This window comes from Myzus persicae, unplaced genomic scaffold (assembly GCF_001856785.1).
Source record: "Myzus persicae strain clone G006 unplaced genomic scaffold, MPER_G0061.0, whole genome shotgun sequence".
Lineage (NCBI taxonomy): Eukaryota > Metazoa > Arthropoda > Insecta > Hemiptera > Aphididae > Myzus > Myzus persicae.
In genome coordinates, this window is record NW_019101697.1 from 218,406 (window position 1) to 235,846 (window position 17,441).

At 27.4% G+C, this 17,441-nt stretch overlaps 2 protein-coding genes across 4 annotated transcripts; one reads left to right on the plus strand and one right to left on the minus strand.

Moving 5' to 3' along the window:
* Positions 1–896: 896 nt before the first annotated feature.
* On the minus strand, positions 897–15,527 carry LOC111030167 (transmembrane protein 184B). 2 transcript variants are annotated; one of them, XM_022309545.1, is made up of 9 exons: positions 15,034–15,527; positions 9,899–10,058; positions 4,736–4,901; positions 4,523–4,613; positions 3,964–4,131; positions 3,732–3,901; positions 3,410–3,663; positions 3,259–3,343; positions 897–1,570 (listed from the first exon to the last, which is right to left on the minus strand). In XM_022309545.1, exons 2-9 carry the CDS (start codon positions 10,055–10,057, stop codon positions 1,440–1,442), a joined length of 1,224 nt encoding a protein of 407 aa, XP_022165237.1. In that variant the 5' UTR covers position 10,058; positions 15,034–15,527; the 3' UTR covers positions 897–1,439. The 2 variants fall into 2 exon arrangements, with proteins under 2 accessions (XP_022165237.1, XP_022165238.1); XM_022309546.1 differs by lacking the exon at positions 897–1,570 and adding an exon at positions 2,573–2,686 and having other exon boundaries at positions 15,034–15,522.
* A 207-nt stretch (positions 15,528–15,734) lies between these two features.
* On the plus strand, positions 15,735–17,441 carry LOC111030169 (syntaxin-8). 2 transcript variants are annotated; one of them, XM_022309548.1, is made up of 8 exons: positions 15,735–15,889; positions 15,942–16,083; positions 16,290–16,484; positions 16,558–16,644; positions 16,756–16,934; positions 17,040–17,132; positions 17,191–17,292; positions 17,353–17,441. In XM_022309548.1, exons 2-8 carry the CDS (start codon positions 16,052–16,054, stop codon positions 17,409–17,411), a joined length of 747 nt encoding a protein of 248 aa, XP_022165240.1. In that variant the 5' UTR covers positions 15,735–15,889; positions 15,942–16,051; the 3' UTR covers positions 17,412–17,441. The 2 variants fall into 2 exon arrangements, with proteins under 2 accessions (XP_022165240.1, XP_022165239.1); XM_022309547.1 differs by having other exon boundaries at positions 15,735–16,083.

Genomic DNA, 17,441 nt, shown 5'->3' on the forward strand with positions numbered 1-17,441 from the left:
CAACTTACAAGTAACTGTCGTAGTTTAAATATATCATAAAATATACTTAATAATAAAGGCTGACAGACCATCTTCTCTAAGAATAACGTATCATTTAATTCAAATTTAATATATAGTTACATTAGTACATTACAGTGACTTACTCAATGACGAGGTACACTCTGTAACTACAACTATCCTCATCTGTATAATAATCATAAATTCATGCAACAATAATAACGTAATATAATGATAAATGAAAATTAATTTAGAAACACGGGAATTTATTCAAGTATGAACGGTTACTTGCTAAATGTGTCAAATTGTTTAGTTAAAAAAAAAAAAAAAATTGTAATCCAATACAATAAGTCAATATTAACTGTAAAGATGTTTTAATATATCATAATACATAATAATATAAATATTTTGTATACACAATTAGTAATAAATAATTATTTTTGATTTCTTTAAAATAAAATATAAAATATGTTGTACACTTATCATATTTTAATCATTATACATATAATAATTAATATTTATTTAAATATATATATGTGTAATATATAGGTATAAATATAAAGTATGAAATAATGTTTAAGTTTTTTTTAATGGCATCTTGATACATTAATATAATACATTATGAGTCAAGAATGTTAAAATAATTTAGTTGTAAAAACAATGTTATTAGGTATATAATATATTAGTTTTAATCACATAAAAAAAAATATGAATAGAGCGATTTAAGTTATGTATTATTATATACCTTATTATATTGTGAATAGTTTTGTTTTAGTCAAAGTTAATTTTAGATATTAATACATATAATAATTGTAAATTAATTAATAACTACTATATAAAGTACCTAATAAAAATTATTTAATTTTTTAAAATCCTATTCAATAGTAATATATTACTTTTTATTAGTGATTTTTTGTAAAGTTGGAACAAAGTATAAAACTAGAAAATATAATATTAATAGATCAATATAAGACTAAAATTGATTGAAACTACTGTCAGCAAGTAGTAGACCATTTTATGGAAGTATAAAGTTACAGATCAATAGTCCATCTACATAGCCAACTAAATGGTATAACATGTATAAACATCATTCATCATATCACTGACAAATTAACGAAATTTTATCAACAATTATATAATAAATAATAAGAAGAACGGGTTGTGCAAATTTACATACAAAGTCCTGATTTTAAGCAAAACTGTAAGAGTTCAATAATTGTTAAAATCAGATTAATAACAAGAAAACCAATTGGCTGTATTGCAAGTATTCAAGAAATATTGCACAAATGTTGTATTTGACTAGTGCACTATTGTACAATGTTATCTGCTCTATATGCCCACATAACATTTGATAAATAATGTTGGTTAATGTATAGACGTTGTTAAAGCAATGAATTAAATCCAAGGGTATAATATGTATAAATATTTGTTGCCGAGATAATTTAAGGTATTTCTTCATCAGAGCTGAGCAACATCGCCTTTTCATTATACACCGGTGCTTGTTTCTTAGCAGATTTTGATTTTCCATTGTTATCATTGATTCCACTTTTTGATCCATAGTTTTTTTGGCCACCTGTAATATTCAAGACTTGGTATTACAAATATCTAACAAATTATTCACATTTCATCAAAATAAACATATTATAATGTATCTATAAGGTTTACCTGCTGTAGTTTTTTGCGACGACTGATACTAAAATACTATTTGTTATGATTTATGATGGAAATAGCTTTTTATAAGGTATTTAAATACATGCAGATATTGTAGTATATTGATGGAAGGATGAATTCAAATATTTTTAGAATTGAAAACTTTTGTATTTATTATAAAATGTACAATTAACTTTAATTAACTATAAAATATAAGTTTGCGAGGATCGTTCCCCAAACACTTATTACAAGTGTAATAATATAGACAATATAGTGCTAATCTAAGTATACATATAATCGTATTAAATTAATTAAATTATATATAATTTAATATAAATACCTATCTATTTAGTTACATAGATATCCAATTAAAATTAAGTAAATACTTTTAATAGGTACAATTAAGCAATAGTTTAAAAATAAGCTTCTAATTTGTTTTTAAATACAGATCACAAATTTAAAAATTAATGTCTTAAAAGTAATTAATGCATAGAAAAATTTACTGTTCACAAGTTTTTGTAAGTATAGTATACAAAAAACAATATACTTACTATTTTGGAGAAAAATGTTGACTAGTAAGAATAATGGGGAAATTTTTTTATTTATTAAATGGGAATATACATAGCAGTATTACTCTTATTATTACTATAAATATAGCAAAATAGAAAAAACACAAACAAGGGACATTTTTAAATAGCGTTAAGTACTTCATAACATTAAAAAAAAATATATAAATAAGTATAACAAAATCACATTGCATCAACCCGATAAAGAAAAATCAAGCAGATTTGGAGTCAATCCACACTAAACATAAACATTATACAAACATCTTTTGAAGTAAAAGAAAAATTATTATTTATACAAGAATACCTATCTAATAAAACATGATCATGAAAATAAAATCTAAATAATAATAACTAAAATAATAAAAAAATATATAAAAAAATAATGGTTAAAAATAAAATGCAAAGAGAGCAAAATACAACTAAAACACATGTCCATGCTTATAATTTTTCATAAGGCCGAGAGGAACCAACGTCTGGAAAAAAAAAAAAATTCTAACTCTGTAACTTATATATTAGACATTAAAACAATATTCACTATCTTAAATATTTTAAAATAAAATACCATTAATAACCAAATACCAAAAACTTATTTAATGTTAACTTATTTTTAAGTCAATGTATGCAATAGCAAAAATAAAATTAGTAAATTATGCACAGTAATTTTTGAAATGATTTGCTTTTACCAATACCAGATTTTCTAGATTAAGTTATACTTTTTATCATTTAATTGTATGGTAGTTAAAATATTTATAAAGAGACTTATATTATTATATTATAAAATTTAAAAAAAAATGTATTCTATTTATATTTATGATTTTTAGTTTATAATTTACTTTTGAAATAAAAATTAACTATTATTTATAACCTATATATTTACTTACAGTAAAAAAAAGGCTAACAAAATTTTTTTTATTAAGATCAAAAGTAAAAACTATAGAAAATTCTAAATTGTATAGCCATCAATCAATAGTGAAAGAGCCTTAAGCAAATGGCTAATTCAAAATAAAAATACACACGCATGCCATGTAATATTTAAACATCTTACCTGAACTATACTGTGTATATTGTTGATACTGTGGATGGAAATTATGTATGGCATCCGTCATTATATCTTTTGGATTCATTGTTTCCTGAATAAAACAAATATTTGTATTAATTCATAGGATATATAATATGTTTTTATTCATTCAGCATACCTTTAAACTACTAGAAATACTTTGCATTGTAACGGTACGTGAATTAGATGGATTTCCTGTTCCTGTTTGTGCGTTATTAGCATATATCTCATAAGGAAATGCAGCTCTTAGGGCCAATGCAGCAAACAGCATCTCAATGCAGATTAAAAAGTTTTGGTAGCCAGCTGATACTGTACCAGCACTAGTAGGTTGGCCACTGGAATCAATGACGGGATCTATGAATTTAGCTTTTTCCAAAATTGCCAGTAATACACCTAGAAAAATATGCACATAGTTATTAAATAATACATACATCACAATAGTATTCAGTGTTTTTTTTTACCTTGCCAGAATGACAGGAAAATCACACTCTTGATGGTACAAAACTTTAAGACTGGTTCGAAGGGTATTAGGAGATCTCGAGTAGCAAAGTAAAACAGGAACAATCCATAAAGTGCTAAACTGACAGACATATTGTAAATGGCTGTGACATACAAGTATCCTCCATTCATACTATGAAAACACAATTTTGATTAAAATATTTTATACATCAATAATAGTTTTTAATGCATTACCTCCAATCGCCATCATGATAATGCCCAATGTATTGTAGGAATATAATGACAAAAGCCATTGAAGGTTTTACCAAACAAAACTGTAGTGTTGCTTGCTTGCAAAAACGTAGGAACCCAATTGTGTAAGTACGTCCTGTCAAACAACAAGTTCCATATTGCCAGCTAGACCTAATATAAACAGATAAAAATGTTAAATCTATGAGATTAGTAATTTATAGTAAATATAAGTAAATGCACGATAATATAGTATATAGTCATACAGAAGTAGTTAAGACTTCTGCGCACATAAAAACACTACATTATGATATAGTTAATTGTTCAAATACATATACGGGGTAGTTTATTTAACTGGCTAAGCTATATTTTCTACTAAATTTTTGTGTTTAAGAAAAATAAACACAAAATGAATTTATATAATAAGTCTAGGCAGTCTAGCCATAAACTCTAGGTCCACCTATAAATAGATCATCCAGTATATACATTATACATATATTAAAATATGTAATACGTCAAGAAAAAAATAATGGAAATTAATTTTGCATAGGTCTGTTCTACTTACTGAATAGGTTTCCCACGAATTTCGCTCATTATGTTCCCTTCACCGCCCAAATATTCATAGCATAAACTCATGAAATTGTATATCACGAAAGCTGTTTAAAAAAAATACATATGTATAATATAATGAATATGACAAACAAAAAAAGTAGTCACATTATTTTATAGCTATTTCGTTATTTGTTTTTTGTTATTTGTTAAACGCGTGTGTAAGTACCTTCGTAGCAATCTCTGATTGTAAAGAAGTACACGTAGTAGTGTTCGTTGTTGAAGAACAACAAACTGACCCACGAGTGTAGCGCGTAAATAGGTACAATGAACAATATTCGGATGATCCATCGTTGTTCCGCTGGATTCGTGTTCCATCGTAGGTGATAATATATCTAAAAAAAATAATTTACAATTACTTCATAAGTTATTACGGCAGACGGCAATATTTTCAAAAAGTATCAGGATTTCGGGAACATCACTATTTGGATAAAAATAAAATGCAGGTACTATTATAGATTTCAAATGTTACGGACCATTGATTTCAATAACAAGCTGAATATCTGTACATATTACAGTTGTCAATAATTTATTAAGTATAACTATAAATTTAAACTTTCTAAGTTATATAAGTTAGTGTTATTTTGAAAACACTGCATAATTATTATAAACAAAATTATGCTAAAACGAAAGCCACATGATAAATTCGAAATCGTATTCTGGCGGAGACTATTTAAAATGTGGTTGCAGAGAGAGAAATCGACAATCTTTTATTGTTTTCATTACATATATGAACCCTTATTGTACGGTATATATAGTTTAAGTCTTGAGAAAATATATTCTTTCTAGGGACATCCATAATTTTTAGATTACACCAATAAATGAATATGAATATCATGAAATATATAAATATAGATAGTTTATATAAAGTGTGTAAATATTTATAATTTTAAATACTGACGCAATATATTCAGTAATGACTCGATAATAAAAATCGTGTAAATATAAAAAGATTCGGAACGTATTTTAAGTTTATCGTGTATATATGATATGTATTATGTGATTCTAGGATTTCACCCCCCCCCCCCCCCAATTTATGGAACGTTTCCTCCCTGGACAAAAATTAAAAGTAAAAAAAATTAAACAATAATATACAATGCAAATCAATGAATTTCAAATGATTTAACTAATATTTAAATATAATTCAATAATACGTCATAATAACACTATTGCCTATACAAAATTAACTAAAACTTAAAAGTCGACATGATGATCGTATACTTCGGGTAAAACCGAAAAACCCATTTTCCAACTTCTTATTAGGTGTAAAATATATATATATATATATTGATTCGGGGGAAATGTCTCAATACAGAGGGGAAACGTCCAGTACCGCTAAAATCCGCAAGTTGGAAAGGCACAGGGGGGGGGGGGGCGTCCAAATACCGTACTATAAAAACTACATCAGAAAGCATTATATAAGACTTATATAATGCTTTCTGATGTACATACTTAGTATGTCGAAATCGAAACCGACGAAACGTTGTTATACTGGGGTACAATGGGTCAAATACAAATAATAACAATAAACTAATTATAATTTAATTGTATACTTATCTATTATAAATTAATATCTTATCGGACATTGTCGAGTGGGATAGCACATATAGAAAGAAATGTATTGACAAATAACGAATAAGTACCTACTATAGCCATTAATCTATACCATTTTATTACTAAAATGTCATTGACTATAAAAATCTAGCATAATATAATATTGTTAAGTATTGACACATCACATGCGATATGCCTCCGAAATAACTTCGCGAAAATAATCATCAACTTAGCATATTTTTTCTATTCATTCAAAAATATTTAAAAATGTTTAACATTAAGAAAATGGAGCTCAATTAGTCAGTGACCCCTATTATCTTATGTTAATTTATGCTTAGTGATCAGTATTAAAGTTTATGAAAATTCGCTATTCAAGCAACAGTTATAAATTATAATTGACTTTTTTTGTTAACAAAGTGATGTGTAGAATATAATAAGCAACATATGTGGGTTATTTGCAAGTTTAAGCAGTTATTAACTAATATACTATTGTACCTACATAATATAATATACGTATTTTATGACAGTGAATATCAGGAAGTTCATTGGTCTTTGATTGCTCCATTAAAATTATTGCAGTAGGTAAAAACTAGTATGACATAGGTAATATAGAAATGTCTTTAAAACACCAACAGTAAGTAATGGAGTTTTCATTTGACGGCTAGTGCGCACTACCCGGAACGAGTTACACAGGCAATTTTTGAAGAGGACAACACACTTAGTTTTGTTATCTCATAGTATATCTCATACTTGGACCATATTATACAGCAAAAAATTAGTTAACGAAGATCTATCATACATTTTAGGGAAACCTCTTTAAAAAATGTAAGAAATCAATAAATTCGAGTGCATCTCTTAGAACTTATTTGTTCATCTTACATAATACTTATATATTTTTTATATAATATATAAAAATATTTTAGATGTATTATTTATCAGTACTTTTAAACTGGAATTGCATTGGAAGTGTTAAATTTGAATTCAGTGACATAAAAATGTAAAACATTGCATACGAAAAATGATTCTGAGCGAAGACAGTCTGTCAGCGTATAATATTACTAAGTACTTACTTTTATTTTATGATATTATTGGGATTAAAGTAATTTATTTTACTTTATAATAGGCATTGGTACAATAGTAGGTTAAATTTATAATTGCCGAAAATATTGCATTTGAAAATGTCCTTGTGTGTATAAAATAAAATATATACCTACCCACTCTAAAAGTTTCAAACTTTCAGGTACCCACAAATAATAGTATAATAATATCTTGGTTTAAATATGCAATTTTATCCAAATTTGAACTTAAAATAACTATAAAACTGTTTATATATATATTTTAAATTGTTTGGTTACAGAATTAACTACTCACCCAGAACCTTGCTTAAAATGTTAAATTCTTAGCTATAAAAGTTGAACGTTTAAGAAAAATTTTAATTACAAGATAATTTGTAAATTTTGAATTTAATAAATGTAGTTAAAATTTGAACTTTAAATGCTTATAAAAAAATCGCGGCCATGTATTTTTAATGTTTTTCAACTACTATTGCAACAATCAGGCCCCTTGTAATACATTTTCAAGATTTTTGAGTTTTTGACCCTACAAACAAAATGTTATTGGCATTTATAAAAAATAAATAAATTGAACATGTCTGTAAACAGCTCAAAACTAGTATTTAATCAAGTAAAGGAAACTATAAAGTATTATATTAGTAATTAAGTAGTATTTTCAAAGTTTTTCGCCGGCCAAATTTTTTTTTATTAACAGTAATTTTTAAAAAAATGAATACAAATCGAAAATTTCAAATACCTATAAATAGGTCAACACGAGTCAAAATTCGATGTATCTACGGTAATTCTTTTAAGAGTTACGTCAAAAACTAATTTTGAGTGAAAATCCCCGTTTTTTCAGGCACTATTAAAAATGATTGGGAACTTTACATTTTGCCCCCCCCCCCCCCGGATGCAGCAATTAGATTCAATTTCCTAACGAAAAAAGGTAGTTTAGCAAGAGGCAGCAAAGTTATCACAAAAATATCAATAACATGCAAAAAAAGCACAAAAATGTTTTGTCGAGAACTTCTATGAGTATGACATTATTAGTAGTTTATTTCTGCTATAACTTTAAGTTCTTGAAAAAAAAATGTTAATGCTCAAGTCTCAAGCCCTACAAATAACATACTGTATTGTACTAATTCAAATGTATTTACATTAGATGAACTCATCTCTACAACTCTACGCATAACCTAACATTAGTTAGGGGATAACACTAATAAAAAAATTAACATTATTAATTCACCAATATTAACATTTAATGTTAACCACAGTTTGAATAGTTATTACTTATTAGTCCACAACTATAAATATTGTTAACAATAATATTATTCTGAAGACATTAAAATAATTAGGTGCAATCAAATTATTAGTACCTAATGATTATGTTATTTGTTTAAATGTTATTCATTTTTATTTACAGTCACCAATTTGGCTGCAATAACTGTACTTTTAGTTTTCTTTGATATTTCCCAGAACTAATCATTGGATATCAGTACTGTGTAGACAAAGTAACTGTACAATATAGTTGTATATAAATCTGAGTTTTAAATTTTCTTAATACAATCATTGGTAACAAACAACAGGCAATATCACATAAGGTAAGTAGAAGTATAAAAAAAATACTATCCAAATAGGGGAACATATTATTGTGTAATAACTAAAATGATGTGGTTTGGAATCACTAAAAACAAAATAATATTTTGTGAAAAATACCACGAAAGAAATACATATAAAATACAACCAAGCCACAATTCACCTTGACAGTTGTTACCAAAACCTTGGGTCATTACTACATTAGACACGCCATTATTATTAATATTATTGTTGTTATTATTATTATCATGTACTTTGACATATTATAATATAGTGTATAGTAGTGTTTCCCAAACTTTTTTTATACCACATCCCCATTAGATTTTCAAAAATATTAGTTCTCCCACCTCAATAAATTTAGAAAAAAAAATGATGACTTTTTTGTTTAAGTTGAACATGTATGAGTAAAAATAAATAAATGACATACAAATTAAACAGTTTCCCGTGCCTTCCCACCCACTAGGGTGCTCCAAGCTGTTAGGGAAACAATGGTCATTAGTAATCTGATCAATAATTTAAGACATCACAACTAAGATATTTTTAATGAAGTTAGGTATACCCACATATGTTTTTTTTTAATATTTGCCAATCATTATGTGAGAAATAAAAAAAAAATTTACCAAACACAATGACTAAAAACTAAATTCAAAAAAATATTTGTTATTTGATGAAATGAGTTGTACTATAATTAAAAAAAGATTTAATTTTATAACTTAAAAGATATGATTGTGACAACTTAGTTCTGCTTATATTGTTTTCCTCCATCATAATTATACTAACATGGAATTATCTTTAAACGATTTCCTATGAAATGAAAAGAAACAAGGATTTCTAAAAATCGCATTCAATAAACAGGAAATAATGATAGTATTAAAACATTTTGAAATATATAAATATAAATTAAATTGACAAATATAGTTCTAAGAAATAATTATGTAATATTCGAATAAATTTCAGTCTTGATAGTATAAAGATTGGAAATAAAATACATTGATAAAATATCGTAAAATATCAATGATTAAAATATTAGTGTCAAAAAAAATTAGATAATCCATTTTTGAAAAGGATTTAAAACATTCCTCCATTATTGTTTAAAAAAAAAACATATATAATTATAAGGTCTATTTTACCTGTTGGCATGTAACAAATACTGCTGTCCAAACAAATAGCCCAGCAATTACTTGGGCAGCAGTAGTTTGTAAAAATATTGGATTTGATTGTGTGATAGCTTGTTGTGTGATAACTTCTATAGCCTCCGTTGTTGTTTCTGTATTATTACTAGATGCCATTCTAAAAATAATAAACACTAGTTAGTATAAATTATCAATCTATTTTTATTACCATGATACAATTTCAATATAAAATATGTAATTTTGGTAGTAATAGTATACTGTTTAATGTTCATAAATAGTAAAGTAGAATATACACATAATATAGAATTTGTATCAGTTTGTTTAACAAACTCTTGCACTTTGATAAATTATTCTTAGACTCATTATAAAATGAGATTATTTCAGCTTTCAAAATTCAGATTGTGATCCTGAGTGCCCCTATGGAGATCAAATAACTTAAGAAATACCTACTTGTGTTTTAATTTTGTACCTAGTGCTTGGAAAAAGCTGACACTTGATGTCTAGTTTTTTAATTATTTTTAATTTTTATGTTGATAACATAATTTTGAATTGCTCTTATAACTTCACATAACATACATACCTATAGATAGGTAATCAATAAATATGATGCATGAATATTCAAACAGTATAATATTTTAGACAGACATTTCATGAACTCTAAGAAAGTGAGGAATTCATTTTTATTCAAAATGTAATTATTGATATTCTTTGATAAAATATTATACTATAATGTAATTATTTTCAAGCTACCACATTTCCTCATAAAATGAACATTTCACGTTTGTTCTTTGATTTTACCCAGAATTTTATCTACCTACTCATAATATGAAATGAATACATATTACATCATTTACCATTATTGGATTTCAAAGAAAAATAATTTTTCATATACTTAAATCGTATTCTAGACATTTATTTAGATAATTTGATTTACAAATAATAACAATAAAATCAGTTTATAATTATAAATGGATATACAAATATGAATTAAGTATATTGTAATGAAAGTTTATTTAGTAACCTTTAAATAAAGTTCTTAAATATGATATTGATACTCTATTCAATCTAAGTTTACCCACTTTGGTGCATGCATACTCTGTGATTGGTTGGCAACTGAAGTTACTTCTCGTTTCTAACGGACATCGTCCTGCGGTAAGGACTACACGACGGTGTGTTTTAAGTAGGTCATCGAGATGGTAAACTTAGATGGACTACAGCAATGGTTTTCAAACTGTGGTACGCGAAAGACTACATGGGGGTACGCGGAAGGCCTTAAGTAACACTGAACCAGATATTTCATCGCCAATATCAAATCTACAAATCCATGGTTCTCATTGAAATTTTGTTATTTAATAAATATCTAAATTTTTAAACACTAATAAATTTGTATTAATAAATAAATAATAATTATATTGTCGTATTTTACTGCATTTTTATTTAAAATAAATGCATATAACTATGTAAAATTTGTATCTTTCTATTTTTAATCATCAGTGGCAAGCAACTGATTGATAATATACTAGTGGTATGTGAAAAAAAATTTAGAGAACCGCTGGACTAGAGTATAGTTAAATAATATTTTAAATGAATAGATAATTTTTAGATAGTAGCATATACAATTTTAAGTTTTTAACTAAAATAGTTCAAACATTCAGTCTTCCAAATGAATTCAGATGTTAAAATGATATTATTGTACTAAATAGTAAATACACATTAGGTAATAACTCTAGGGTAAACTAATATTTAGAAGAATAGGTCTAATTTTGAGATACTTTTTTTTTGTGGTTTCAAGTATTAAATAATACAAAATAATGTGTAGGTACCTACTATAAATTATAATATTCTATCTATTGATAAACTTTAAGTCTTTAACCATTATTTATAGCCTGATCTTCAACCTTAACTATGATATAGATAGTGACATGTATATTAAGTAATAACCAACAGAGATAAAAACATTACTCGTGTTCTACTTAATCAATTTGAAAATTGTCTATTAGAGTAAATACTAAATTGACCAATTTGCAATTGCTCTAAATTAATATAAGAGAATATTATTATAATAAGTCATACTTTCATGTTTTTTATTTTATTTAACTATACTTAAAAAAAAATAAATTGTTTTTGTTTAAAATAATTTACTCCTTAAAAAAAATATGTTTAGTATCACAGATAGGTATATTAGGGTACCTAATATTATTTTAACGTTTTAGCTAATAGATTTATAGACTAATGCACATTATGTTTGGTACCAGTTTAATTTAAATGTAACAAGAGTCAAGACTTAGTATTGATTACCTGTTTGAAATATACTATACTATATAATAGTCATGGATTAATGTACTTATTAGTTATTACATTCTTTTAAAAATAAATTGCCATAATCAATAATGACCTACTGAAATAATTTTTAGTAAACATAATATTATGTTATGTAATAATAGAGTATTTTAATTTTTTAACTCTTATTTTCAATAAAATGTCAACCTTGGTTGGCTTGATAGGTCATTACTTATTATGTTCAATGTTCATGGACAAAAACAGAGACAAATATATTCAATTGAAATTCCATATCTCACATGGTTGCATATGCATAGATGTCTTTCGAAGATTTTGATACAAACCAGTCGAATTAATACATTAGGTTAAGTACCTGGGCATGTATTTTTTTTTTTTATAATCAAATAAAAAACAGGTAAGGTATCTAAGAACAGAACAATAAATGTTTTTTTTTTAAATTATCAATATATTAATTACGTTGAGGTCATAGGCGTATTATAGTTTTTTTTTAATAATTTGATTCTGCTTAAAATATTTGGCTTTATTTCCATATCTGTAGATAAACTAATAAAGAATGTAAGCTAAAAAAACATGAAAATAATAATTTAAAATTACAAAAAGACAAAAAGTTATAATATCATTATGTATTACTTTTTTAATCAAATTATTATAAAAAAAAAAAACTATGAGCTTTTAATTTATTTTCAGGTTTATATCTAACTTTTCAAAAAACATTTAGTTTTCAATGTTAAGAGTAACTTGCATGCAAAAGTAACTTATATACAACCTAACCTGCATGGACATAATAGAACTATAATATATTGTTTTTGTTTTGTTTAATAGGTAATTAACTTTCTATCTCGACCCTAAAGTCCACAATATCCTACATATTATTAAAATCACCAATCAAGTGATTTAAATTTTATAATGAGTAGTTTAAAATGCATCAAATAAAGTGATTTAGGTGCCGTCTATTATTATTTATTAATACAATAGTTAAATCAAGACAGCTGTTAATTTATAAAATTGGTCTAGATAAAATGTACAAAGTTAATAACTTGGTTAATTACTTAATGTTTGTTTAATAATATGTTAATGATAATAATTAATTTAAAGAGTTAAGGACCCATTTAGTATTTTTATTGTTAGGGTAATAACAGTAACTTTAAATACCTATCTGGAATACCTAAAATTTCTGGTATTAAAAAAAAAACTTACAGATAAATAGTAGGTACTTATTGCATAATGATTACCTAGTAGGATATCAAGTATATGTTCACATTCTTAGATATTTGAAAATTATAATTGAATAAAAGTTTTGATTACCTACTTAGAAGAAACTAAATTTGGTTTTGAATGTTACATAATTATAAATTATAAATACTACCTGCTGCTACTATATAACATTTGAAAATATCACTAGTTATTACATATCATAACAATAACACAAGATTTGTTATATGACCTATAGTGTATTCCATGAGAGAATAACCAGTCCGGCGACCGATGCTGCACATCTCCAACCAACTACCCAGCGTTAGCGTGATTATGTGGTTCTTGACGCACCAATTGAATAATTTGTGATGCTCGAAAAGTGATTATTTTCTTGTGGAATTAAGTATAGTTAGATGGAATTCATTACTGATAATTCTCTAAAAACTTGTTACATAGACTTGAAAAATATTTTCAATTTCATTACTACCTTAAATGAAATAAAATAATTGAAAGCAGAGTTAATAACACACCAATAATAGTACCTACTCATTTATTATCAAAGTAAACATTTTTTAAAATTATCTCGTCTGGACATTTAAAGATAGAGACAAGAATTTAAATTGGTCACATATCTCATATTCTAACTATATCATTAAATAAATAGAAATATTATAGATACAGTTAAATGTTAAAAGACCAATAAGTGTTTGATTTGATCTTCCTTTATTTGTAATTTAACACTAAAATGAAAAAACATTTTGTATGTTATAACTTAACAAACATGGTTTCAACGCTGATTTTTATACTGATTTTAAAAGTTTACCTAATATGATCTAGTGTAAGGTTTTCTTAAAATATTGTAGTGATACTTCACCGTAGAGAACAGATATGTCTACATCCATTAATACAATTTACTTTGGTATTAACACCAGAACAAAATTGTCATAATATTACTATGTTATAAGCGTAAACTTGATGAGTTACTTGCACCTATCCCATACAAATTTGGATGTCTTGTAAAAATGTTAAATAGATAGGTACATAGGTAGATAAATACTTACTGCCAGTATCAAATTAAAATTCATAGAGTTTTTCACAGTATAATATATTACTAAATTAATTGCACAAATGTTGTGTGTTTTAATTAGCTGAATACAATTTTGAAATATCTATCAAAAATATGACTTGATGCGTTTTAATAGAATGTCCAGAATATTTTCTTGTAAGTTTGTTCCAACAAAGCTATTATTTATTAAGTACCTATTACCGCAATTACATTTAATAAATATAAATGTGTTATTTATGAATTATTAGTCACCTTATATTAGTAAAATAGTTAGGTATGTGTGAAACGATTGTTTTAAAATTAGCTTTAACGGAACTCATGAAAATCTAGTCGTGATTTTTGAATGGTAAACAGAGTACATATCAATGAGTTCAGTACAATTTATCAAACAATGAATAAGAGAACCAAACACACACAAATGAGGGTAAGTATTTCTGTTATGGTGGTAATTAATAGACAGAAGTCAACAAATTGTGGTCGTTTGAATGAGGTAGACTTTAAAAACTAACTGAAACAGCGGTAATACATTACTATTAAGACAGCCTGCAAAAACATATTGGATCTCACTCACCTACTGCCGGTGTAGTGTAAGGGCGACGGGTTAGCTGATGGTTTGTGTCCACTGCCGGTCGGTAGCAGTAAGTGATTTATGGTAACACAACTATTGTTCCATTTCGCGTCTACCAAGTGGAAGCATGGCGGAAGCTGCGGGACTTGACTGGACCGTTGTGTTCACTGACATATTGTTGGCTGGAATCGGTCATTTTTTTTCCTCGTTTCCTTGAACGCCGTTCGCATGACCCGGGGAAACGAGTCGAAAGTTGACCGACGTGTCGGTTTGCACGACTATGCGTCGGCGGCGCGAAAAGTGAATGTATCCAAAATACACAGCGGACGGCGTGCGCTGACGAAGGCGGACGTTCGGTGCGAAGAGCTGAACTGACTAGTCTCTAGTGACGGTGATCGCGGCGCGGCGGCGGAGGCGGTGGGTTGGTAGGGAAAAAAGCTAAATACGCGACAGTGATAATTGATCCGACCAGCGCGCGCGCCGATCACGACTCACGAGGATTGTGGAGGAGTAGGACTGTAGTCTGTGGTCGGTAGGAGCAGTGGAAGGAGAAATGTATCGCCGTGACGTCGTCGGCGGCGTTGGTGTTGGAGGCAACAGATGACGACGGCGGCCGCCCGCGGGACAAAAACAGCCGCTCCTTATCACTGCCACTCGCCAGCCGAGATAACGCCGAAAAACGAAAAAGTCTTATCACAAACCTTGCGTAGTTGCGTGCGTACTGCGTAATCAGACTGCAGACTCTAGTCCAGTACTCGATGTGGGTTAGTGACTGTCGCTGAAAAATTGAGAATATTTTATTATGCTAAATTATTGTAAATGTACTGGCCTATAGTGCTGTAGTTCCGAATTACTGAATGTATTAATATTTAAGAATTTAATATATTTTGATATGCTTTAAATCCTAAAAGTTTTCAGAGGGGGCCTCAGAAGGCCAACGTTATTAGTGAGTCGATATTATGACCAGTAGATATTGTTCTATGATATGACCAACACCAACTGAGACGCCTAACGTTTTATCATGGCTCTTGTGTTCAACGACAACGATCCTTGGTAAGTCGATAACTGTCTTATTCAATTTTTTGAACTGCATGTAACCGTTTTCATTAGTAGTTATGGTGCTCAATAGTTATTTACGCCCCAAATTACAATCTAAGTTACAATCAGTTAATTAATTGATATGACATATGTTTGGAGAATATTTAAAATAACATAGATACCTTTAGTTTTTATTGTTTTAAAAAAAATTGTTTTTTCAGGTTAATCGAATACGAGTCATGTGAGAAGCTATATAGAGAAATTGAAGGATTATTAAATGTGAGAGAATTAGAGCAAAAGTCTTCCGAAAAATATGTTTTGTATTCATCACAAGTCCGGCTTAGGCTAAAACAATTTACTGATGAAGTCCAACAGTTATCTCATAAACTTAGAGGACTTGCAACATCTAAAGCTGTGTATCCTTTGCTATAAAAATTGAAAGTAATTTTTTTAGTTTTACATTAAACTTTCCTGAGTTATCTAACATAGTACACTGGACGAAGAGGAGCGACGTCAACGAATGCTTGAGCTACTCCAAAGCAGAAATATTTTATTAAATCAACGTTTTCAAAATAGGTGATATATTGTTTTAAAACACATTTAATTTTTGCAATAGTTTTTAATTTATTATCCATTATGTATAAATTATAAGCCATTTAAAATGTAATGTTGTGGTATTCTTTTTAGGAATAATAGTCATACACTGGACCGTCAAGAATTGATGAGACCAAGTACTAGTAAGGCCAAAAAAACTGAAATGCCAACTACTGGTTGGTTGGATAGTGATGATGATGACTATAATGATGATAAACAACCTTTACTTAGTGAAAAAGTGCTTAAACAACAGCAACAGTACTTGATAAAAGGTAAAGAGTAAAAAATATTAAGACTATAATCTTAGATTTAATCTCTGATTTAATGTATAAGATTATAAATTATGGTTACCTACATTGTCAACTTTTATTGTACAGAACAAGACGATGGATTAAATGAATTAGCATCGATTGTCTCTAGACAGAAAAATATTGCTATCACCATAAGCAGTGAAGTTGATCTACAAAATGGTCAGTATAAAATGTAATTTTTTAAAGTTGGCTATAAAAGTTTATTATTATATTACAGAACTAGTTGATGACCTGTTGGTGAAAATGGACAAAACAACTGCTGGAATTGAAAGTGAGACCAAGGAAGTAGTTCAGATATTAAAAAAAGATTCAACTCGAGGTATTTAGTTGGTACTAATACATTTTAAAACATAAAATAATTAATTTATATTATTTACAGGACTTTGGGTGATAATTATTCTTCTACTGATTGCAAATATATTTGTTGCATTGTCATGATATCTGGTTAAAATATTCAAATTCAACTTG

Excerpts from the sequence above, each read along its gene's own strand:
- LOC111030169 (XM_022309547.1), top strand. The coding sequence starts at position 16,052 with ATGGCTCTTGTGTTCAACGACAACGATCCTTG. Across the intron at positions 16,485-16,557 it reads CTTGCAACATCTAAAGCTGT|TACACTGGACGAAGAGGAGC; the intron begins GTATCCTTTGCT and ends TATCTAACATAG. Across the intron at positions 17,293-17,352 it reads AAAAAAAGATTCAACTCGAG|GACTTTGGGTGATAATTATT; the intron begins GTATTTAGTTGG and ends TATTATTTACAG.
- LOC111030167 (XM_022309545.1), bottom strand. The coding sequence starts at position 10,057 with ATGGCATCTAGTAATAATACAGAAACAACAACGGAGGCTATAGAAGTT. Across the intron at positions 4,614-4,735 it reads AATCAGAGATTGCTACGAAG|CTTTCGTGATATACAATTTC; the intron begins GTACTTACACAC and ends TTTTTTAAACAG. Across the intron at positions 1,571-3,258 it reads ATATACACAGTATAGTTCAG|GTGGCCAAAAAAACTATGGA; the intron begins GTAAGATGTTTA and ends TGAATATTACAG.